This window comes from Poecilia mexicana, unplaced genomic scaffold, assembly GCF_051168715.1.
Source record: "Poecilia mexicana isolate PSO_F unplaced genomic scaffold, ASM5116871v1 scaffold_13, whole genome shotgun sequence".
Taxonomy (NCBI): domain Eukaryota; kingdom Metazoa; phylum Chordata; class Actinopteri; order Cyprinodontiformes; family Poeciliidae; genus Poecilia; species Poecilia mexicana.
Window position 1 is genome coordinate 25656658 of NW_028263382.1, and position 18222 is coordinate 25674879.

The 18222-nt window shown below is 40.7% G+C and overlaps 1 protein-coding gene across 1 annotated transcript in view; it reads right to left on the minus strand.

Annotated features, from left to right (window-relative positions):
• The window catches only part of rsrc1 (arginine/serine-rich coiled-coil 1), a 138725-nt gene that overhangs the window by 84388 nt on the left and 36115 nt on the right, over positions 1 to 18222 (minus strand). The window contains exon 5 of the mRNA XM_014990682.2: positions 2180 to 2216. Within this exon, the coding sequence (XP_014846168.1) occupies positions 2180 to 2216 (37 nt within the window). The remainder of the gene's footprint in view (positions 1 to 2179; positions 2217 to 18222) is intronic.

An 18222-nucleotide genomic window follows, 5' to 3' on the forward strand; every position in this document is an offset into this window, starting at 1 on the left:
AAGTGTGTGTGGTCACAAGTTGGTTCAGCTTTGTTCAAAGATCTACCTGTTTTGGACCTTCAAAAACCTGCAGCCATTTACTGACTTTTGAAGGAAAACATGAACCTGACCAAATCAAATTGCATGATCTCACGTCTTTCCCATTTTGAAGAATCTGTGTGATAAATGGGGCTCTGTGTTTCAACAATGCTACTGTCAAGTTGTTGTTTTTTTGACAGCACGACTTCAAAACCACTGCGCTTTACCAAAGTTTTTCTTTTTACTGTCAAGCTAAGTCAAATAAAAATAAATAAATAAGTAAAAATGTTGACTTCTTCGCCACCTACAGGCGCCGACATTGACCAGAAAAGAAATACACTTACATGTTTGTTTTCAAAAATAATAAAAAAATAAATAAAATTCTCATTTTGACAAAAAAGGAGTAGCGTCGGTGCTTCTTAAAAGTTACATTAAATCTTTAAATCTGTACAGGAAAGAAAAACAAAAAAGCCAAAAACACAAACACCATCTTCTAGAGGTTCTGATGGGGTAAAAGGCAATAAATATAAAATTCTGTTAATTAAAGAATAAAAAGTTGTCAGACAACTTAAAGGAAAAAGTTAGATTGCAAAAATGTACAAAAATATATAAGAATGCCTACAACACACGATTTCTTACCCCACTAAATAAACATGCACGGATTAGAGTTTGGATTTATTTGTCATTTTCTTTTCGGTGTAAGGTCACACTAATGCAAGAAAAGAAATCAATTTCCAGCTTTTCATAAACAAAGATACCGAAAACGTTAAACTGTATATGCTTTTCTGAGTGAACTAAGATAAATGCTTTGCTTCTGGTTATGTTAGTTCAGCAAAATTAAATTAGAAACTAAAAGTTTGCAGCAGAACTCAGCGGATATGAGAACCGTAGAAGGGCCACTCAATTTCAGAGCTTTTTTTTTTTTTTTCCCAAAATAAAAAGTTCCCTTAAGGTTAATACTTTGCTCCCAAGCACATAAACAAACTGCATCAGCTGCACTCATTTGTACCTTCAAGCATACAGCACTTAAGAGTAAAGCACTTGCAGATGTATTCATCAGTACACTGACCCTGAATCGTTGTGGTCTTTCCTATTTCAGCCGCATACATAAGAGGAAACACTCATCTCAGCATTAGATATAGGCGCTCATAATGTTTGCTTGGGTATAACCGCCCATAAGAGTATTGATTACTGCTGTTTATGCATCTAAACCCCTCGTGAATAATTTAAATAACATTTTACGGAGACGTGCATCAATCACACCTGCACACCCACACCGACACAATCACAATACCCAGGAAAGACCATTTCTAATTTCCTATTTAAAGATATGATAGGCCTAATGGATGTTTAACTCTAAAATGTTTTAGGAAAATATACCCCATACACTACTTCATATTCAAATTTGATTTTTTTTTTTTTTTTTTTTTTGGGGGGGCGGGGGGGAGGTGGTTAAGTCTCCTACGAAACAATATATTAAAGAATTTCTGAAGGTTGTCTGGAGGAGTTCCAGATAGTTACACACTCCACAAATCTGGTTTATATGGAAGACTAACACCAGATTTTTTGTTGTTGCTGCCATGTGACCAAATGCAGTAAAATTCTAGATAAATAACTAAGCTCTGAAGACCACTCGATTGAAATTTGTTGTTTTGAAGAACCGATTTCGACCTGGAGATCCGGGGTCGGTCATTTCTGTAGCACATTCGGGGTCATTTGCGTACAGCGAGGTGGGGCGTGGGTCATTTGTGTAAGGTGCTGGAAGCTGCGGTTTTAGTATGCAGGGAGGCAGGGGAGGAGGGAGGGCATGTGACATCCACAGAGAGGCGGGACCCTCTTTGACCCCTGTCTATAATTCATCCCCTGGAATATGGGCCGCATCAAACCTTGGTTTCTTCCCGCCCAAAAAGAGAGAGAGAGGGGAAAAAAAAAGAGACCTTCTCACTTTGTTGCATGGAACTCTGACCCTGGATTAAAGCAACCAGCAAGAGAAAACCTGGTGATTAAATTTTCAGGCCCGTCCCAGGAGAGCAGAACCAGAAGGTCCTTGATTCACAGACAGAAAGAGACTGAGGAAAGGGACCATGTCGGCAGGATAACCAATACCAAACGAGGAAGGCAAGGTGTGTGTGTGAATGTGTGTGTGCTGAATACAACTTACCAGATGCTCTAATTTGTCTTTGATACTCCCAGAATCCCTGAAACACACAAACACAAATTCCCCTTACTTTAAAAAAAACAGATTCAGACATAAAAACTCATTCCATAGCAGCTGGATTTTTCTCAAGCGTCCACACACACCAAAAACAATCTACAACACACTCTTGATCACATGTAATAGTACGGGATCTGGTTTGTCTCAACATAGATGGTCTGGGTTGCAAATTATGCAACTTCTAAGTGGCGCGAAAAGTAGACAAAAATTGTAAAAGTTCTGTTTGAGTCCAACAACTGAATATGGAATAAGCAAATATAATGTTGAGGTTTCTGTATGCAGTGCATCTCTAAGAATTAAACGCATTATTTCAAGCTTTTTTTTGTTACAACTGAAATGATAAAATTAGCAAAAAGCGATACTCGGTCTCGACTGCCAAGTATGTTGTAAGTCTCTTTGCTAAGTGCATCTACAATGCTTTTATGAGTTGAGAAGCACCTCTAAGCTATTCTCATGAGTTTTAAAAATTGTGGCATTTTAAGGTGAAAGGGCATATTTTCTGTTCTTATTATCAATGTTTAAAGGAAGGCGTGTCTACCTGTCTGATTAATGCTTTAAGAAAAATACAAACACTATCTAAGTGTAGTTGATAAGAAGACTATCAACTACGGTGCAACTAGTCCAATAAATCTGGTAACAGGTTGAACAGACAACCCACACCGTCCTGAAGTCTGCTGCACACATCCGGTCAAATGCTAACTGGCTTAGCGCTAGCTGCAGGCAGAGTGAGTGAAGGCAACAGGTGGAGGCTGAAGAAGAAAGCAGTGTTTGTGCCATCAGTATGTTGGACAGACTAACAAAAAAAAAAAAGGTATTTACATGAGAAAAGACATGGAAAATATTAGGCGCACGAGTGCAACCAAGATGGATTTGTGGTCTCACTCTGGGAGACATGTTTTAGTCGAGGGGAAAAAACTGCATAACTCGCCCGCTGAGAATCACAAAGATTATCCAAAATCGTCTCGGTATTAACTGATGTTCAGTCAGCAAGCCTCACACTGAAGAAAATCACAATAATCAGAGTAAACGATCTTTATGACATCACAGAGGTTTTGGCTAATCAAACGGAAAATAACCACACAGATTTATCCTAATTGCCGACCTCTAAGGCTGAAATGCAGAGCGCATTTCAATGCTTTCTGCATCTAAACCAGACTGAGGTTAACTAATACTGTCGCCACACTGCTGGCAGGCGTGATGATCATTTCCAACTACAAAGAAAGAGCTGGGAGCTTATGATCTGTGAATTAGTAATAATAATAATAATAATAATAATAATAATAATAGAAATGTATGTGTGTGATTATCAGGGTAGCAACAGCAGAGTGAGCTGAGGAAGGTGGGGGGGGGAGAGAAGGAGATTCTGTAAAAAAAAAAAAAAAAAGCAAAAGCAAATTGGCAGTAAATAATAGATGCAATTTTGGCACATTTCAAATTTGCAGCAGTGCAAATCAAAAGATCAAGAGAACACAAACAGCACCCACCTTCCCCCCGCCCCCCACCCACCAGCTCGACATCTCCGATCACCAAGCACCCACTCTCCCCCCCACCCCTCGTCCGATTCGGGCCTCCATTACTGACAACTCCACCCAGGCTGCGGCGCTTTACAGTGTCGTGTGTGTGTGTGTGTCTGCGCTGAGAGGGAGGAAGGCTTATCGACAGGCATCAGTTGCTAATGCAGCTGGCAGCATCGCTGTGTAAATCTACACCATCTCTAAAATTACATACAGTCTAATCTATCCGACTCCCTCCGCCTCTCCGTTCCCTCCGTCCATCCAGCCGTCCTGCAGGACGCGTCCGACGACCACAGACCTATATGCCCATCAGCTTCTCTAAAATAATGTCATGAAGGAGAGGACAGAACGAGAGGCAGATGGATAAAAAAAAAAAAACGCACCAGAAGTGAAGAGAAAGGAGGTTTGTTTGTTTGCTCTGCGCTCCGTCAGAAAGACCGCAAGAAGACAAGTCGACCACTTAAGGCAAACTTCATCTAGCTGTAATTACATTACATTCTGACAAACACCCCGCCACATTCATTATACATGACGGGCGCCCGGCAACCAGACAGCAAGACATTTGTTACTGTGGTGACAGTGTGTGTAATCCGCTAATGAAGCGCAATTAGCGAGAAACAATCCAACACTGGGGAGACGCAGCGCTCCATCCTTCCTCCTCCAGTCCCCCCCCAACCCCCCCTCTCCTTTCATCTCCCTTCTCACTCTCATTTTTACAATGACATCTTTTTCTCCTCTTGCATTTTTTCCCCCCCATTCGACCTTTATTTGCCTCTTCACATACAATTAATGTCCTGCTCTTTCATCTGCCTTTTTTTTTTTTTTTACTTCATCAAGGACAAGCTGTCCAGCGGTGTCCTCAGTAGGGCCGAGGGGATCGCTCCGTCCTCACACACTCTCTCTCTCTCACACACACACACACACACACTTATCCCGTATTACATCCTCATTTCTCTTTTCAAAACATCATACAATCTGCCGAGGCCTTCTGGGAGGCAGTTTTCCCTTTTCGCCCTCCCTCCCTCTCTGCACACGATGTCTTCAACACAGAGGCAGCATCGATTTCTGAATTACGCCACAATATTAAATAATTAATATACTTGCAGTGATTGATGTTTTGCATTAGGCCAATATTAGGTTATCAATCAAAATCCACTTGGTTTAATGTAATAATATTGAAAATGTGTCAGTGCCTGTTCGTCCAATTTGTAGTGGAGGCAGGCCAGATAGTAATGGTGGTGTAGCACAAGGCCTCAGAGACGTATATGGCCTGCTCGCTACAACCGCAGGAACACATTACAGCCGCGGCACACCGGGGGAGAGAGGGAGGGAAAGAGAGAGAGAGAGAGAGAGAGAGAGAGAGAGAGAGAGAGAGACTGGAGTCATGGGGAGGGAGACAGAGCGCAGACATGGAAGGACAAAGGTGAAGAATGTGACAGAGGGGGAGGGGGATGCTATCATATAACAGTGCAAATGCTACATTAAAACATCATTTTCATGAAGTTATGTGTGCTTATATGTTCCATTATACCAGGGCTTTAAAAAAAAACAATTATGTAAATTACAATTCCTGTAACTCTTTACAAACTTTGAAAGAATGATGGTACTACTAAAGGAATATGTTTTTTTTTCCTTTGTTGAGCAAAAACATTTAAAGAAAAAGTTTCATAAATCACAGGCTATATCTTAGCAATATCCATGCCTGTCTTGAGCTGAAGTAGTCTTATAGTTAAAAAATGAAAGTACAGGAAATGCATGATTTGTAGCTTGCTTTCTTTAAGATCAAATCCATAGAATAAAATTTCCCAAGGTAAATTTGAGCAGTTCACATACTTCAGATTTTAAATGGGAAATATTCAAATGAAATCCAGATTCCTTAAAAATTGGGAAATATCGCTGTACCTTCAGGGCCAAGCGAAGCCGACAGGCCTTAACAACTTGCTTTTATATGTCAGGCTCATTGAAGTAGCTTTAGCTTGCAGCGGCAGATCAAGTCCCGTTTTGTCCGTATTAGCTGTTCCTAAAAGACGGACTTTGACAGGAATTATATTATGTCCGAGCAAGACGGAAAACCTTGCACCAATGAAACTAGTCTCTGCACTCTGGTCTCTTTCCTTCTAGAATCTGGTTATAAACTGGCTTCATGTAACATTATTTATTCTCTTTTGAGTAAATTTAACAGATCTACATGTCTTTTTTCGATACGCCATAAAAGGTTTTTCCAACAATAAAGTTTCAGGGCTACAGTTGTGTGAATGCTTGAATAACACTAATTCCTTCAGCTCCCACCCCTACAAGCACTTACTACCTCTTATTGTCATTTCAACACCAGTGCTGGAGACAGGCCAGAGGATCTAGAAACAGGGATCTAGAAGATCGACAGCTGATCAACAGATTTTGACAAGTTTCAAATGTCTGTGCCACTTGTGCTACTGAGCTGCCAAATTCAACATAAAACCTTTAAGTTTCCACCTTAAGAAAAAGTTGTAGTTAAACATGAATAACTTCACTCCTTGGTGTTCATTTTGATGTCTCTCGTCACATACAAATGTTACCAAAGTAATGTTAAACATCCAGTTTTTCATTTTTGATCATGTTGGTCCATCTTCAAGTCTTCTTTGAAAGCTTTCCAAAGCATTCGCAGCCATTCTTGTGCAGTTTTGAGCTCAGACAAAGGTGTGGAATGAGAAAGCATGGCTCGCTAACTCCTTCGATCATTTCCAAGCCATTTCTGTTGGGTTGAGATCGGAACACTTTTTTTTTCACCATACGTAAATTAATATTTCATAAAGCTCCGATTAGGGTTGGCAAGGGTAGAGTGGGGTAAAACTCTCTTTGTAGCAGCTAACGAATAGTCCGAAAGCCACATCCTGATGTACCCTGTTATCATCTTTGCATAAATATTTGACATTAGAGGACAGACTGTGTGGGACTCTGACCAAGCTAATGATGAAAAGTTTTCTAACCCATGTTTTGGGCATGATTGGCTATTACTGCGCGGCCTTGGTAGAGACCTTAAAGATGGAAAATTTGAATGATGAAATATCAGACATCAGCTTTATGTTCCCAGCCTGCTCCTCTTTTCCCTTGGAAAGATTTTCGAGCCACTGCGACGTGGAGGCTGACAGAAAATGGCGAGAGAGGACGGAGACAGAGAGTAATGTACTGCGGTTCCAGGAAACGGTAATTAGTTATCCTTGGTCAATTAAGTTAAACTGGACAAACAAGTGTGAGTGTTAAAGTGAGCCTTGGCAAGGTCAATACTGACCAATTTAACATGGTGGCTGGATCCATCACACTGTCTGCACTCTGCCGCTTCCCTGTCTCAGCTCCTTGCCTACGCTCGCGTACTTTTTCTTCTCGCCGACTCTTCTCCGCATTCTTCCTGCCTTCATCAGTCACGGCGCGTGTTCTATTTCCAAGTGTCCAAACCCCCTTTTTTTTCCCCTGTCTCTTGCTCCGTAATGACAGTTTCGAAGCTGTTGCCTCACCTTACCTCATCCCCTTCCCTCTATCTCTCCTCTCCAGTCATTTTGTCCTCTTCCAATCACCAGCCTGCCGCTCCTTCTCTTCTCTTTCTCTCTCTCTCCTCCCCCCCTCACCCTCCCGCGAGCCCAAGCGCTCCTGCTAGCAGACAATTAATTACAGGGCCAGCACTAGATGAGTTGTCATTTGTGGTCAAGTTTCTAATAATTGCATTAGGTCTTCAGGTTCCTCTAAGATGCCCTTCCTTTTCTTTCCCTTAGCCTCTCTCTTTTTCTTCCCCGGCCCCTTGACACGGCAGAGATGAATATCTTCAGTCAGTCAATGGAGGCGACACAGGGACTTAAAATGCAGAGGCAGTCATTTGATTTCCAGCTAACAGAGCTGCCCATTAGCCCGGCACTCATCAGCCATGCATTACCTCTCAGACCTGCTGTCCTGAAAGTGAAAGCTTTAACCCTTTCGCTGCCCGCTGCTCTCCTTCCTGTCCATGCAATACAAAACGAAACTTCCTGCAGAGCACACTGTAACTGAAAAGAAAATTAAATTTAATCCAATTATATTTGATAACCTTAAAACTCAAAGCATTTTTTTTATGTGCACAGATAACACTTAAGGGCTCCATTTAACTTATTTCTGCTATCCTAGACATAACAGCTATATATTTATCTCATAATTTACAGTGCAAATGTTTGCTTATTGTATTATAAGGTAGGCATTCAACGCAAAAGTGTACTGTTCATTTAGAATAAGAATCAGCTTTATCCGCCAAGTTTGTGCTCAGACTCTGTGGAGGCTCGCTTTGGCAAATAACAATCTGTAGCACCGTCCAGAGAATAAGTCTGCACAGTTAGTGTCCAGGATGTGTGGGGTCTCCAGAAACTTTAGGGCACATTTTCTTGACCTTGGATCTCTACGAGTCTAGGACAGACAGAAGGTCAGGCTTGATGGTTCTCTTTGCAGACCTCGCTGCTTGTTGCCTGTCCTGTTTTGTCAATGAGCCAAACCACACAGAGATGAACAAACGCAGAGCAGACTAAATGATGGCAGGGTAGAAGAAGACTCGAAGCTGCCGAGGCGAGTTGTACTACAGTACCACAGAAATTACAGTTTCTCCTGGGCTTTCTTCCGAACAGTATCTATGTCTGTCCTGGGTTGATGGTGCTGAAGATCAAGATGAGGTCTACAGATAGGATCCCAGTGTCCGTCTCTAGATGATTGAGGGAATGCAAGTTCACACAAGTTGACTGCATTGTCTATTTTTCCCAATAAGAAAATTGCATGTGATCCAGAAGGGAGCCTGTGGTGTCATTCAGATGCTACAGTAGCAGTCGCTCAAAGGAGTTCATGAACAGAGATGTGCAGATCACTGTGGTAATTTAACCTGCAGTCGTGCGCTTGCTTGTTGGTACAAGAAAGATGTACCAAAGCTGCAGCCTGTGGTGACATTTTGACTTTAAAAAAGAAAAAAAAAAAGTTTATTAAACAAAAATAAAATACTTTTTTTGTAAGAAAATTATTTATATTATTTGAATTTAAAAAAAATGTATCGATAGAGTATTTTAAAAACTTGTTAGTGGCAGCTCTACAAAAGTTTCTATAGCGTTTTTCAGTGCAGCTGTAGAAGAGCTCAGAGGAACATACAGTCATGATACTGTTAGTGAAAATGGTAAAGCAGAAACTCACAATTTTCCTGACATTTTCCCTCATTACAGTTTCCCCCACCCTGTGAGTGTTAGCATCATGGCCACCAGAAATATGCTTTAAGTGTGTTCATCAAAGGCAAAGACTGTCTACCCAACAGGATAGACATTCACAGAAATACTTTACAGGAAAACTAAATTTGCATTCTACCAAATGTTTACAACAAAGCTGTCCTTCATGATTGTGGTGTTGCACACATTGATACTATGATAATGAATGTAGTTCGACATATTGAGTAACTACTTTTTAGCCCCAAAAACCGTAAAAGACACTCCGCAAACAGACATCCGTACCTGACAATACTCTGTTTAGTTGTAGAATGTGAAGTGAGCAGATGTGTCAATACTATCATTCAATATGCGGATTATATATTAGGAGACAAATGTCCTGAACTGAGTTCAAACTGTTTCTGACCAAATAACTCGTAAACATAACCTAAAAATCGGTTTTTACACCGTTGTCGTTAAAGTACACCTATGTTTACTTCCTGGCATCCCTTGCATGCTAAAATACAACTTGCCCTTCAGCAGGCTCTCAGCCTGATCTCAGTGAGTCATGGTGAGAGGACGACTTGAGAGGAGCAGCAAAGGAAGATGGGATATGGCAACGCTATAAAAGAGACATCATACATAAGAGTCGCCGTGTGTGAGAAAGAGAGCGAGTGTGCGCATCCCATTTGCCACAGTTGCATGCCTTGTCAAGCGTGTCATTGAGCATTCATATGTTGTCTGACTGCTGATAGAATGGCAGGCGTATTTATTACAGAGTCAATGTGATGAGGGACACACACACTCAGATAACACACACAATCCACTAATACACAGTCCGCATCAGTGACATCTGCCTGTTTAACTATTAGAAGGCAAACGCTTGATATGCAACTGAAGAACAGACACACACACACTACAATACAGGAGGGCGCAGCTTTCCCTGAGGCCTGATTGCCATCTCCATAGGCCCTTTTTAACAGAGCCGCCAATTGAAATTGAAATTGTATTCTTGTATGTGCTATCAGAGCTACCTCTCAGGGTTTTATAAAGCTGAGAGGAAGTTAGCGGGACACACACTCACAGACTGACAGGGAGGGATAATGTGGAGGTAAGTCAGGAGCTGTCACTCTTCTATACAGCACACGAGAGGGGGAACAAAACACAGACTTATCGTTCCCTGCTCTCTGCCTAGTTCCACATGCATGTACACACACACACGCACGCACGCACGCACGCACACACACACACTTGGCGGGGCGCGGTGGCGGGGTTACTTTAGCATAATCCCAAAATGGTAGAGAGAGGCAGTCCATTAAAAAGGGAGCTAACAAATTCAGCACTTTAAGTTACTCGGAGGGAGGGTGAAATGCAGTCAATAAAAAAGTCGGGAATGGAAGAATAGGAACGAAAGAAGCTAATTTATAGCTGCTCCTTCTGCTCTTTGGAACACACACACACACACACACACCTATACACGTTGGGCTGATATTTGGAATATAAAAAACAATAGAAATTAGCTTTACTCTGACTCCTATAATCAGGAGGAGCACGTAACAGGACAAGCTGTACTAAATTTGATTCTTGTTAGTTTATTTGCCAAATAAAATCTGCAATATGTTTAGCCATCCCTACGTATCATGACAGAAGAGTCTAATCTCTACAATATATATACAAAAATATATGAGGCGATTTTTTTAATTAAATGAGGTATTTGAAAATTCTCAGGCTGCTAATCATAAAAAAAAAAAAAAAAAGTTTGAAATACACGTTCATTGCTCACTTTTTGGTATTAGCTTGTGAGCATCCGTCACATAAATGGCAAATAAAATGCACAGAGTTCTGCAGCTGCGACGTGACAATGCACGTAAAAGTTTTGTGAAAACTTTTCCAAGCCAGATTTAGAGGAAAAAAACGGATTTAATTTCAGTGTTTCATATTCAGGAGGAGTTGGAGACTGGACAAAAAGTAAAATGGGAACAGAGAGAGCAATCAATTTCCCCGTGGTTTTCCTCAATAGCGCTCAGCCCTTTCATAGCTCCCAATTACAACCAATCCTAATTAAAGAAATACCTCTCCATTATTGAGATCCAGACAATGACACTCCACATTTCTCCCTGCTCCTGAACCATGTACATTGCCGTACTGGCGCACAAAGAACAGAGCGCCGTGCTATACCACGGCAGTCGGGACGCCTGTCTTTAAAGAAGAAGGAAGAAAAAAAAAAAAAAAATCACATGTGGAAATCTTTTGGCTCTCCTCACAGCCCCAGAAAACCTGATGGGAAACAATGGCAGCCCGGCGCAGCATCTGTCATGGCACAATATAAAAAGATGATCTTGGCAACAAATGGACACACACACACACACACACACACACACACACACACACAAAAAAGGAGAAAAAGAACACAAGAGAGGGAGTAAGATGGAGGGGCGGGGAGGGCCGGGCGACGGTGGTAATTCATTTGCAAATCAGGCCCTGGTGCTCAGGTCTATTTCAAGCTGCTGGTGGGTGCCAGGAGTTAACAAGGTAATCAGTTTCAATCCTGCCCTTCAATTGTACATCACACCCTCAGACGGCTACTACCCAGGTCTTTCTATAGGGACAGAGGGGGAAATAGCAATCTGGCTGCTGCTGGCAGCATCCTCAGTGAATAAATACACACACACACACACACACACACACACACACACACACACACACACACACACACACACACACACACACACACACGCTGACTAAAGTAAAGTTATAACTAGATGCATACACATATGCAGGTCACACTGCAAAACATATTTTTGGTCTAACTGCTAGTGCACATATCTTGGTACATGTGAAATAAGGCAAAACTGACTAACAAGTAAATTTTCAGCAAGAAATAGGAGCTTGTTGTAAATCAATAATTCTTTAATATTGACAAAAAAGTTCTACTTCCTCTGGCAGATCATTTCACTTATGACGTTAAAAAAAAAGCTAGTCCACGTGAAATAAGACCAAACTAAGATATTTGCACAAGGAACTAAACAAAACTACTTGGTAAGATTGTGCTTTTGCAGTTTGTCATGCTTTAACTCTACTTTTTGCATATGTGTTGGAGTTTTGATTTCGTGATTTTGCATCATTAGAATATTTGATTGCTCTTTTTTTTATTGTGATCTATAAGGCATGATGACTGGCTTGTGGTTTGGTGATTTGAAATGTTTGGCCATCCTGTGGGATATTTTAGAAACAAAAAGAAGATATTTGCTCCAAATTTTAATAACTGTGAAGTAAAATATTTGCATCTCAACTAACATATTCTGCTGGGTTTCCAGAGTTTCTGACACATAATGTAATACCCACCAGGTCACCTGGTCCACCTGCTTGGATGTTCTGCAGAACCTTTTTGGTTCTATTTGCTTTGCCAAATAAAGAGAGTGCCGCCAGAGACAATGCTGCGCCGCACCCCAAAGTGGTACATGCAGAGTGTTAGAAAGAAAACAGAGCTAAACCTGCTCTAATCCTCTCTTCCTCTTTCTGTATCCCTCTCTTTTAGCCTGTGTCAGCTGTAACCGGCTGGCCTGTGAGCCAGTTAGTCCCCGCTAGTCCCTCATCTGCATAATCAATATGACAACCTTATTTTTCTGATGCAAACCGGATTTCGCCTGTGAGCGGTGTGTGTGTTGGGTGCCCAGTCTGCTCCTGGCCAGCCACAGTCATGGCCCTCTTTAGCCTTAATTAGATTAGGTGCGATTATCCCAGCTCTACCTTACAAGTGTACGGGCAGGATAAAGGGGCCACAAAGGCCCGGCCTGTCACAGGCACCGGGGCTCTGGTCCGCAGGTTATCAGGGTCCGCTGAGACACGCCGCAGACATTGTTATTCATATCATCCACACGCCGTTTTCTGCTGCTGCCTTTCTCGCTCCTTTTTATTTTTCCCTCTTCTGTATCCGTGGTGTCAAACTGGCGTAATCGCCGGCCTGGGTAAGTCTGCCACTCTTTCTGTCGGTGTGTCAGAAAACAAAACAACATCGCCCCGAGCACTTTGCAGTCTGGCCTGGAGGGAGAGGTGTCTGGAGTATGTGCGCTCTTGTTGCGCGCTTGTGTGTCTTTTACGGTTTTCTGTTTGGCTGCAGACGTTGAGGAAAAGGGGCGTAGAAGGCAGAGCCAGCCCAGTTCCCACGCTAATGCAAACCAGCAGCACAAGGCTGAAATCCACACAGAGTGGTTAACGAGGCACTCCGCTCTGAACGCATAAATGTAGACTAATTAACTCTGCGAGAAGGTGAGTGTTGTTTGTTAAAGACGTGTTTTTATTGCGTAAAGACTTGCAATAAAACTGTCTTTTTTCTGCAGTAGCATAATCTGATGATAAGATGACCCTTTTTTTAGTTTTCCTGTTGAGACAAGAAGATTTTCATTTGAAATCTCCTCACATTTCAAGGATTTAACAACGTTATGAAGTCTAACGAGAGTCATTGGAAGAGAAACCAGACCACAGATCCTCCATCAGTGGGCATCAGATGTTTTTTTTTCCCCCCATACATTCATTCTTTGTCTCGCATCCAACTCCTCTGGAAAGTTTACAGAAGAAAAGATCCATCAAAGTCAAAACTAGCCCAAAAACATGGTCCTTGTTAAAGTCCAAAAAGCTAACGGAAAACTTGTCCAGTTTTTTCTTTTTCTTTTTTATCCCAACCATTAAGTTATTCTCACAGTAACTTAATGGTTGGGATAAATAACCTGTAGTTATTGACAGGTTTAGATCAATACATGTCCACCTGGTATAAATGACATGTTTTCTTGTCTTTCCCATGCTGAGGAATGGCTAGAAGAAATGTAACTGTGTGTCACATATTTACATCTCAATGAAGGATGACAGATTACTAATAGAAAGTTCAAAAAATTTACAAAAGTGAACTATAAGGTAACAAAAACGTGCTTCAATTAGTTTTATTTTGAAGGAACTGGTAGCGATTACAGCACTTATAAACTTTGGCACTAAATATGACTACTCAAATTAAAGGTTGGATTTTTCTAATTGTTTGAGTGCAAGTTTATTCCAGAGCCATAAAACATAAATTCATTCTATTTTATTTTATTTTATTTTTTTACACAATCTCACGGTTCCAACCACAAAAGGCTATAATACTAATTAACTATTTCATTGCTACAAGTTAGGGCAATTTGTAAAACTCCAGATTTCTAAAAGCACACAAGGATTTGTACAAGAACTGTTACAAATATTTAATAGGAATAAAAACATATAAGCTATTATCACCTCCTATCCACAGCACTAATATACGTAATGCTGCAAAAAGAGAGACTCAAACAGCCTGTATGATCTCATACTTCTCTCCAACACACAATCTATATGCAGCCTTAATGTAAACCTGCCACACAGCAGGTGCCATAACATTGTGTCCAACTGCATTATTCAACCTGATTAATATCTGTTTGAAAACTTAACAAGATGATTTGCTACACTGTTTTATTGTCCTCCATTTTCCACTTAAACAGTTTCCAGGCAGAGCGCAGCACTGACTGATTTCTCAGTCTCTATTAATGTGTGCGTACACAGAGTTGTTTTTGTTTTAGTTTTTTTTTTTTTTTTTACAGTTTTTTTTTTTGCCGTGTTGAATCTTTAATTAAACACGCCGTGCAGACACTGTCCGTATCGTCAGAGCTGGGCGCACACAAAGACAGTTACAGGAAAAACTGTGAAAAATAAAAAAGAGCAAAACGACTAAATTTTGTTCTTTTCAGCCGTTTTGAAAAGAGCAAAAGACCCCCAAAAACTGAAAAACAGAACATCTTTTGATTTAGATCAAAAAGATGAGAAGCAAAATAGATGATCTGATGAGAGCACATAAACACAATGTTTCCAAATTGAAAGCATAAACATAGTCTGAATGCCAGTTTCCCTGCACACATGTTTGTGCCTGGAGCTGGCAGGGATCCACGTTATTAGTCATCATCCGTGGATGAAATGTGACCTATTAGCTACACACACACAGACAAAAGTGACATTTTTGTTTAGTGAACTATATCCACACTGTATGCTTGAGAAAGGATAAAGCATAACAGTGATTTAGATTTTTGCAGATGTTTCTATTTAAGCTTAAGTAAATGTGCCGAACTATTATGTCTTTCTAGGATGTGATATTTGTTGTAAATATTTAGGGGGGGTTTGTCATGCGTTTCATTTTTCACAAAATCTTTGATTTTAGATTCATTGCTATATATATATATACACACACACACACATATATATATATATATATATACATATATATATATATATATATATATATATATATATATATATATATATATATATATATATATATCCAAATATATAAAATATAATATAAATATATAAAAAGAATTTTACTGCATCGTCATTTTTTGTTGTATCGTATCATGTTGCAATGTATGACATAGGAGATGCATGTATGTAGCGACAGTGGAGAGGAAAAACTCTCCTTCAACGGGAGGAAATCACCAGCTGAACCTGGCTCAGTGTGAAGAGCTATCTGACACGACCGGCTGGGAGTCTGAGAAGTCAGAGCATACACACAAAAAGAAGCAGAAGAGACAAAAAGTTTTTCATCTTTCTTTGTTAAAAAGAAGCAAAAAGTTAATGACGGCAGTAGCTCCTTTAGCGGCTTCATCTAGGAGAGAAACATCTTCAATGGGGCACAAAAAAAAAATCGACTAGGTCTTATTTTTTACTGTAAAACTCAACTCTATGAATAGCTAATGCACTCAAATCAAGACTGTGTTTACCTCAAAAAAAGTGTAAAGTTGAAAAACCTGAGGTGTGTGTGTGTGTGTGTGTATGCCAGAGGGGAATGACTAGGAGGCAAAGTAGAATACCTCCATTAGACAACCACCAAGGCTAGACGGGCGAAAGAACAAGACAGAGTACATGAGAGTAAGACTGAGCGAGACATTAGTACAAATGAATTAAACATTGGCCAAGAGATCTAAACTACTTCTACTGGAAAAAAAAAGTGCCAGGCTAAATGGGCAGGAATGGAGGGGATGAGGGAGGAGGGAGAAGGGGAAGGACGCTTCAATACCCTCCTTCTGCTGCTAGGAGTGCAATCAGAACCCTACACAAATGCCAAACTCTATCAGTGACACTAATAGGCGCTCCCATCCCTCTCTCATCACAGTCTCACATTAATCCCACTCATGTGACTGGCTAAATACACCAAGGTCTGTTTTGTTTCGCCTCATTTCAGCTAAAAGAAAATGCTCTGGAAGTGGCAGTCGATTTCAAGCCTCCACTGAGGACGATTGTTATATGCGCCTCTCAGGCAATATTTACTTCCAGCACTGAGTCATAGTACTTAACTGTATGTCTGAAAAGCTGTTTACCCAGTCTGAGAGGGGTATTCTTGTAATGATCAATGCCATTAGGCAATATCTGCAGAGCTGTATTTCTGTCTCTGAGCAGCATGGGTCAAGTGCACGGAGAAAGCGGTTCTCTTCTCGCCTCCCTCTTTTCTTTCTCTTTCATCCGTAAAAAAAAAAAAACCTTATTCGGTAATATGTTTTTGTAAAGACTTCTGCCAACACCGTCCTTTAACCGTGGCCCAGATGAATAAGCACAAGAGCCTGGAGAAAATGAAACGCTAACAATTTGTTTCTTCTTTTTTTTTTTTTTTTTTTTAGATTCAACACTACTTTGTTTCCTTCAAACAAAACCTACCTAGCATTTCCAGAAAAGGAAAAAAAAAAAGCACATTTTGTCAAATTCCCATTTACATAACCCTCCAAAATCGACGCTGGCCTGTCATGTTTGCAGCTCATAACCTGCTGCTTATAATCCCACCTGCATCCTCTTTCTGATCCGCGAAAGCAGAGCGGCCAGCAACTTCGACAGCACCTGCTAAGACGCGGCGGCGGAAAGAGGACAGGGTGGAGAGGAAGGACAGGAGAGGAGAATATAAAAGAGAGGAAGAGGCTAATTGGATTGCTGGGGGTGGATGGGATGACGGGGTGGGGGGAGTCTTCTGTTTGGCCAGGTCTGGTCTCTGTCATCATGCTCCAGGACCTGGCTTCTCTCTGAGCCTACAGCAGGTCTCAAAACACACACACACACACACACACACACACACACACACACACACACACACACACACACACACACACCGTTCCAAATATGCAACCCGGTTCAGGAGTCAAACTCTCCTGTGTGCCGCTGCAGCCTGCAGGGTGTCTGCTGTGTTCTTCCCCTCTCGTGTGTGAGTGTTTGCATATTCCCTTAACACCTCACTAAATGGTTAAACAGATTACAGAGCGCAGTAAGTGGATTGTCACAGCTCTCTATCACACACTCAGAGTGTCTCTCCGGTGATTATACATAGCCAGATTTTTTTTTCCCTTCTCACACACAGTCAAAAAAGAAAAAAAGGAGAAGGAAACACTTATCGTTCGTTCATACACTTTTTGAATGCTTTAATATTATTAGTGAAAATAAATAAAGTATAGATCGTAATTTGGAATCAGATTATCTGATAATCATAAAACTTTTACTTTTGGAGATGTCAAGTAACTACGCAGGTCAAAGCAAAAATGCCCACACGCCCCACTGATCTTTGTTATATTCACGTTACAACCAAACACTTTCATGTATTTTAATCTGGATTTGAAGTCATTTAACTTTTCCACCTGAATTGTGAGAAACTCATTGTACTTCAGTTACAGCTGTGAGTCTGTCTCTGCAAGCTTTGCACATCAACAGACATTATTCCCCATTATTCTTTGCAAAATGGGTTAAACGTCATCAAATTAGACGGAAATCACTTGTGAAGTTCCCATTTCAAATGTTCTAAAGTTCATTTGCTGATTCTTTTGAATTTTATAGCATATTAATTGTTAAGCAAGATGATTTAAGATTTAAGAACAGGGACGAAGTACTGTGTGTGTTTTAAGTATTTAATATAAGGATTGTTGTCAGAAGTGCCAATAAAGTGAGGCGCTTTAAACAAAGACTGTCAATATGTCGAGGCAGCCATATTGGATTTTGAGGTCAGGCGATGTCAGAAACCTCCAATTCCAGTTGGAATTACACTATTACTACACTACCTCATGTTGACAACAAGAACATGAAAACAGGAATGAACGACAAAATACTTAGAAGAAAAAAATGTGATCAAAGCGGTTCTCAACTCATTAATTATCCTTCACATAGTTATGAAGCCAGTCAAAGTTGGGATTAATTTCAGATGTTTATTTCAAAAGTCTGCATGGATTGCTGTTGTCTTCACCGCCTGGTATTCTGAACCTTTAGAAAGGGCAGCAAC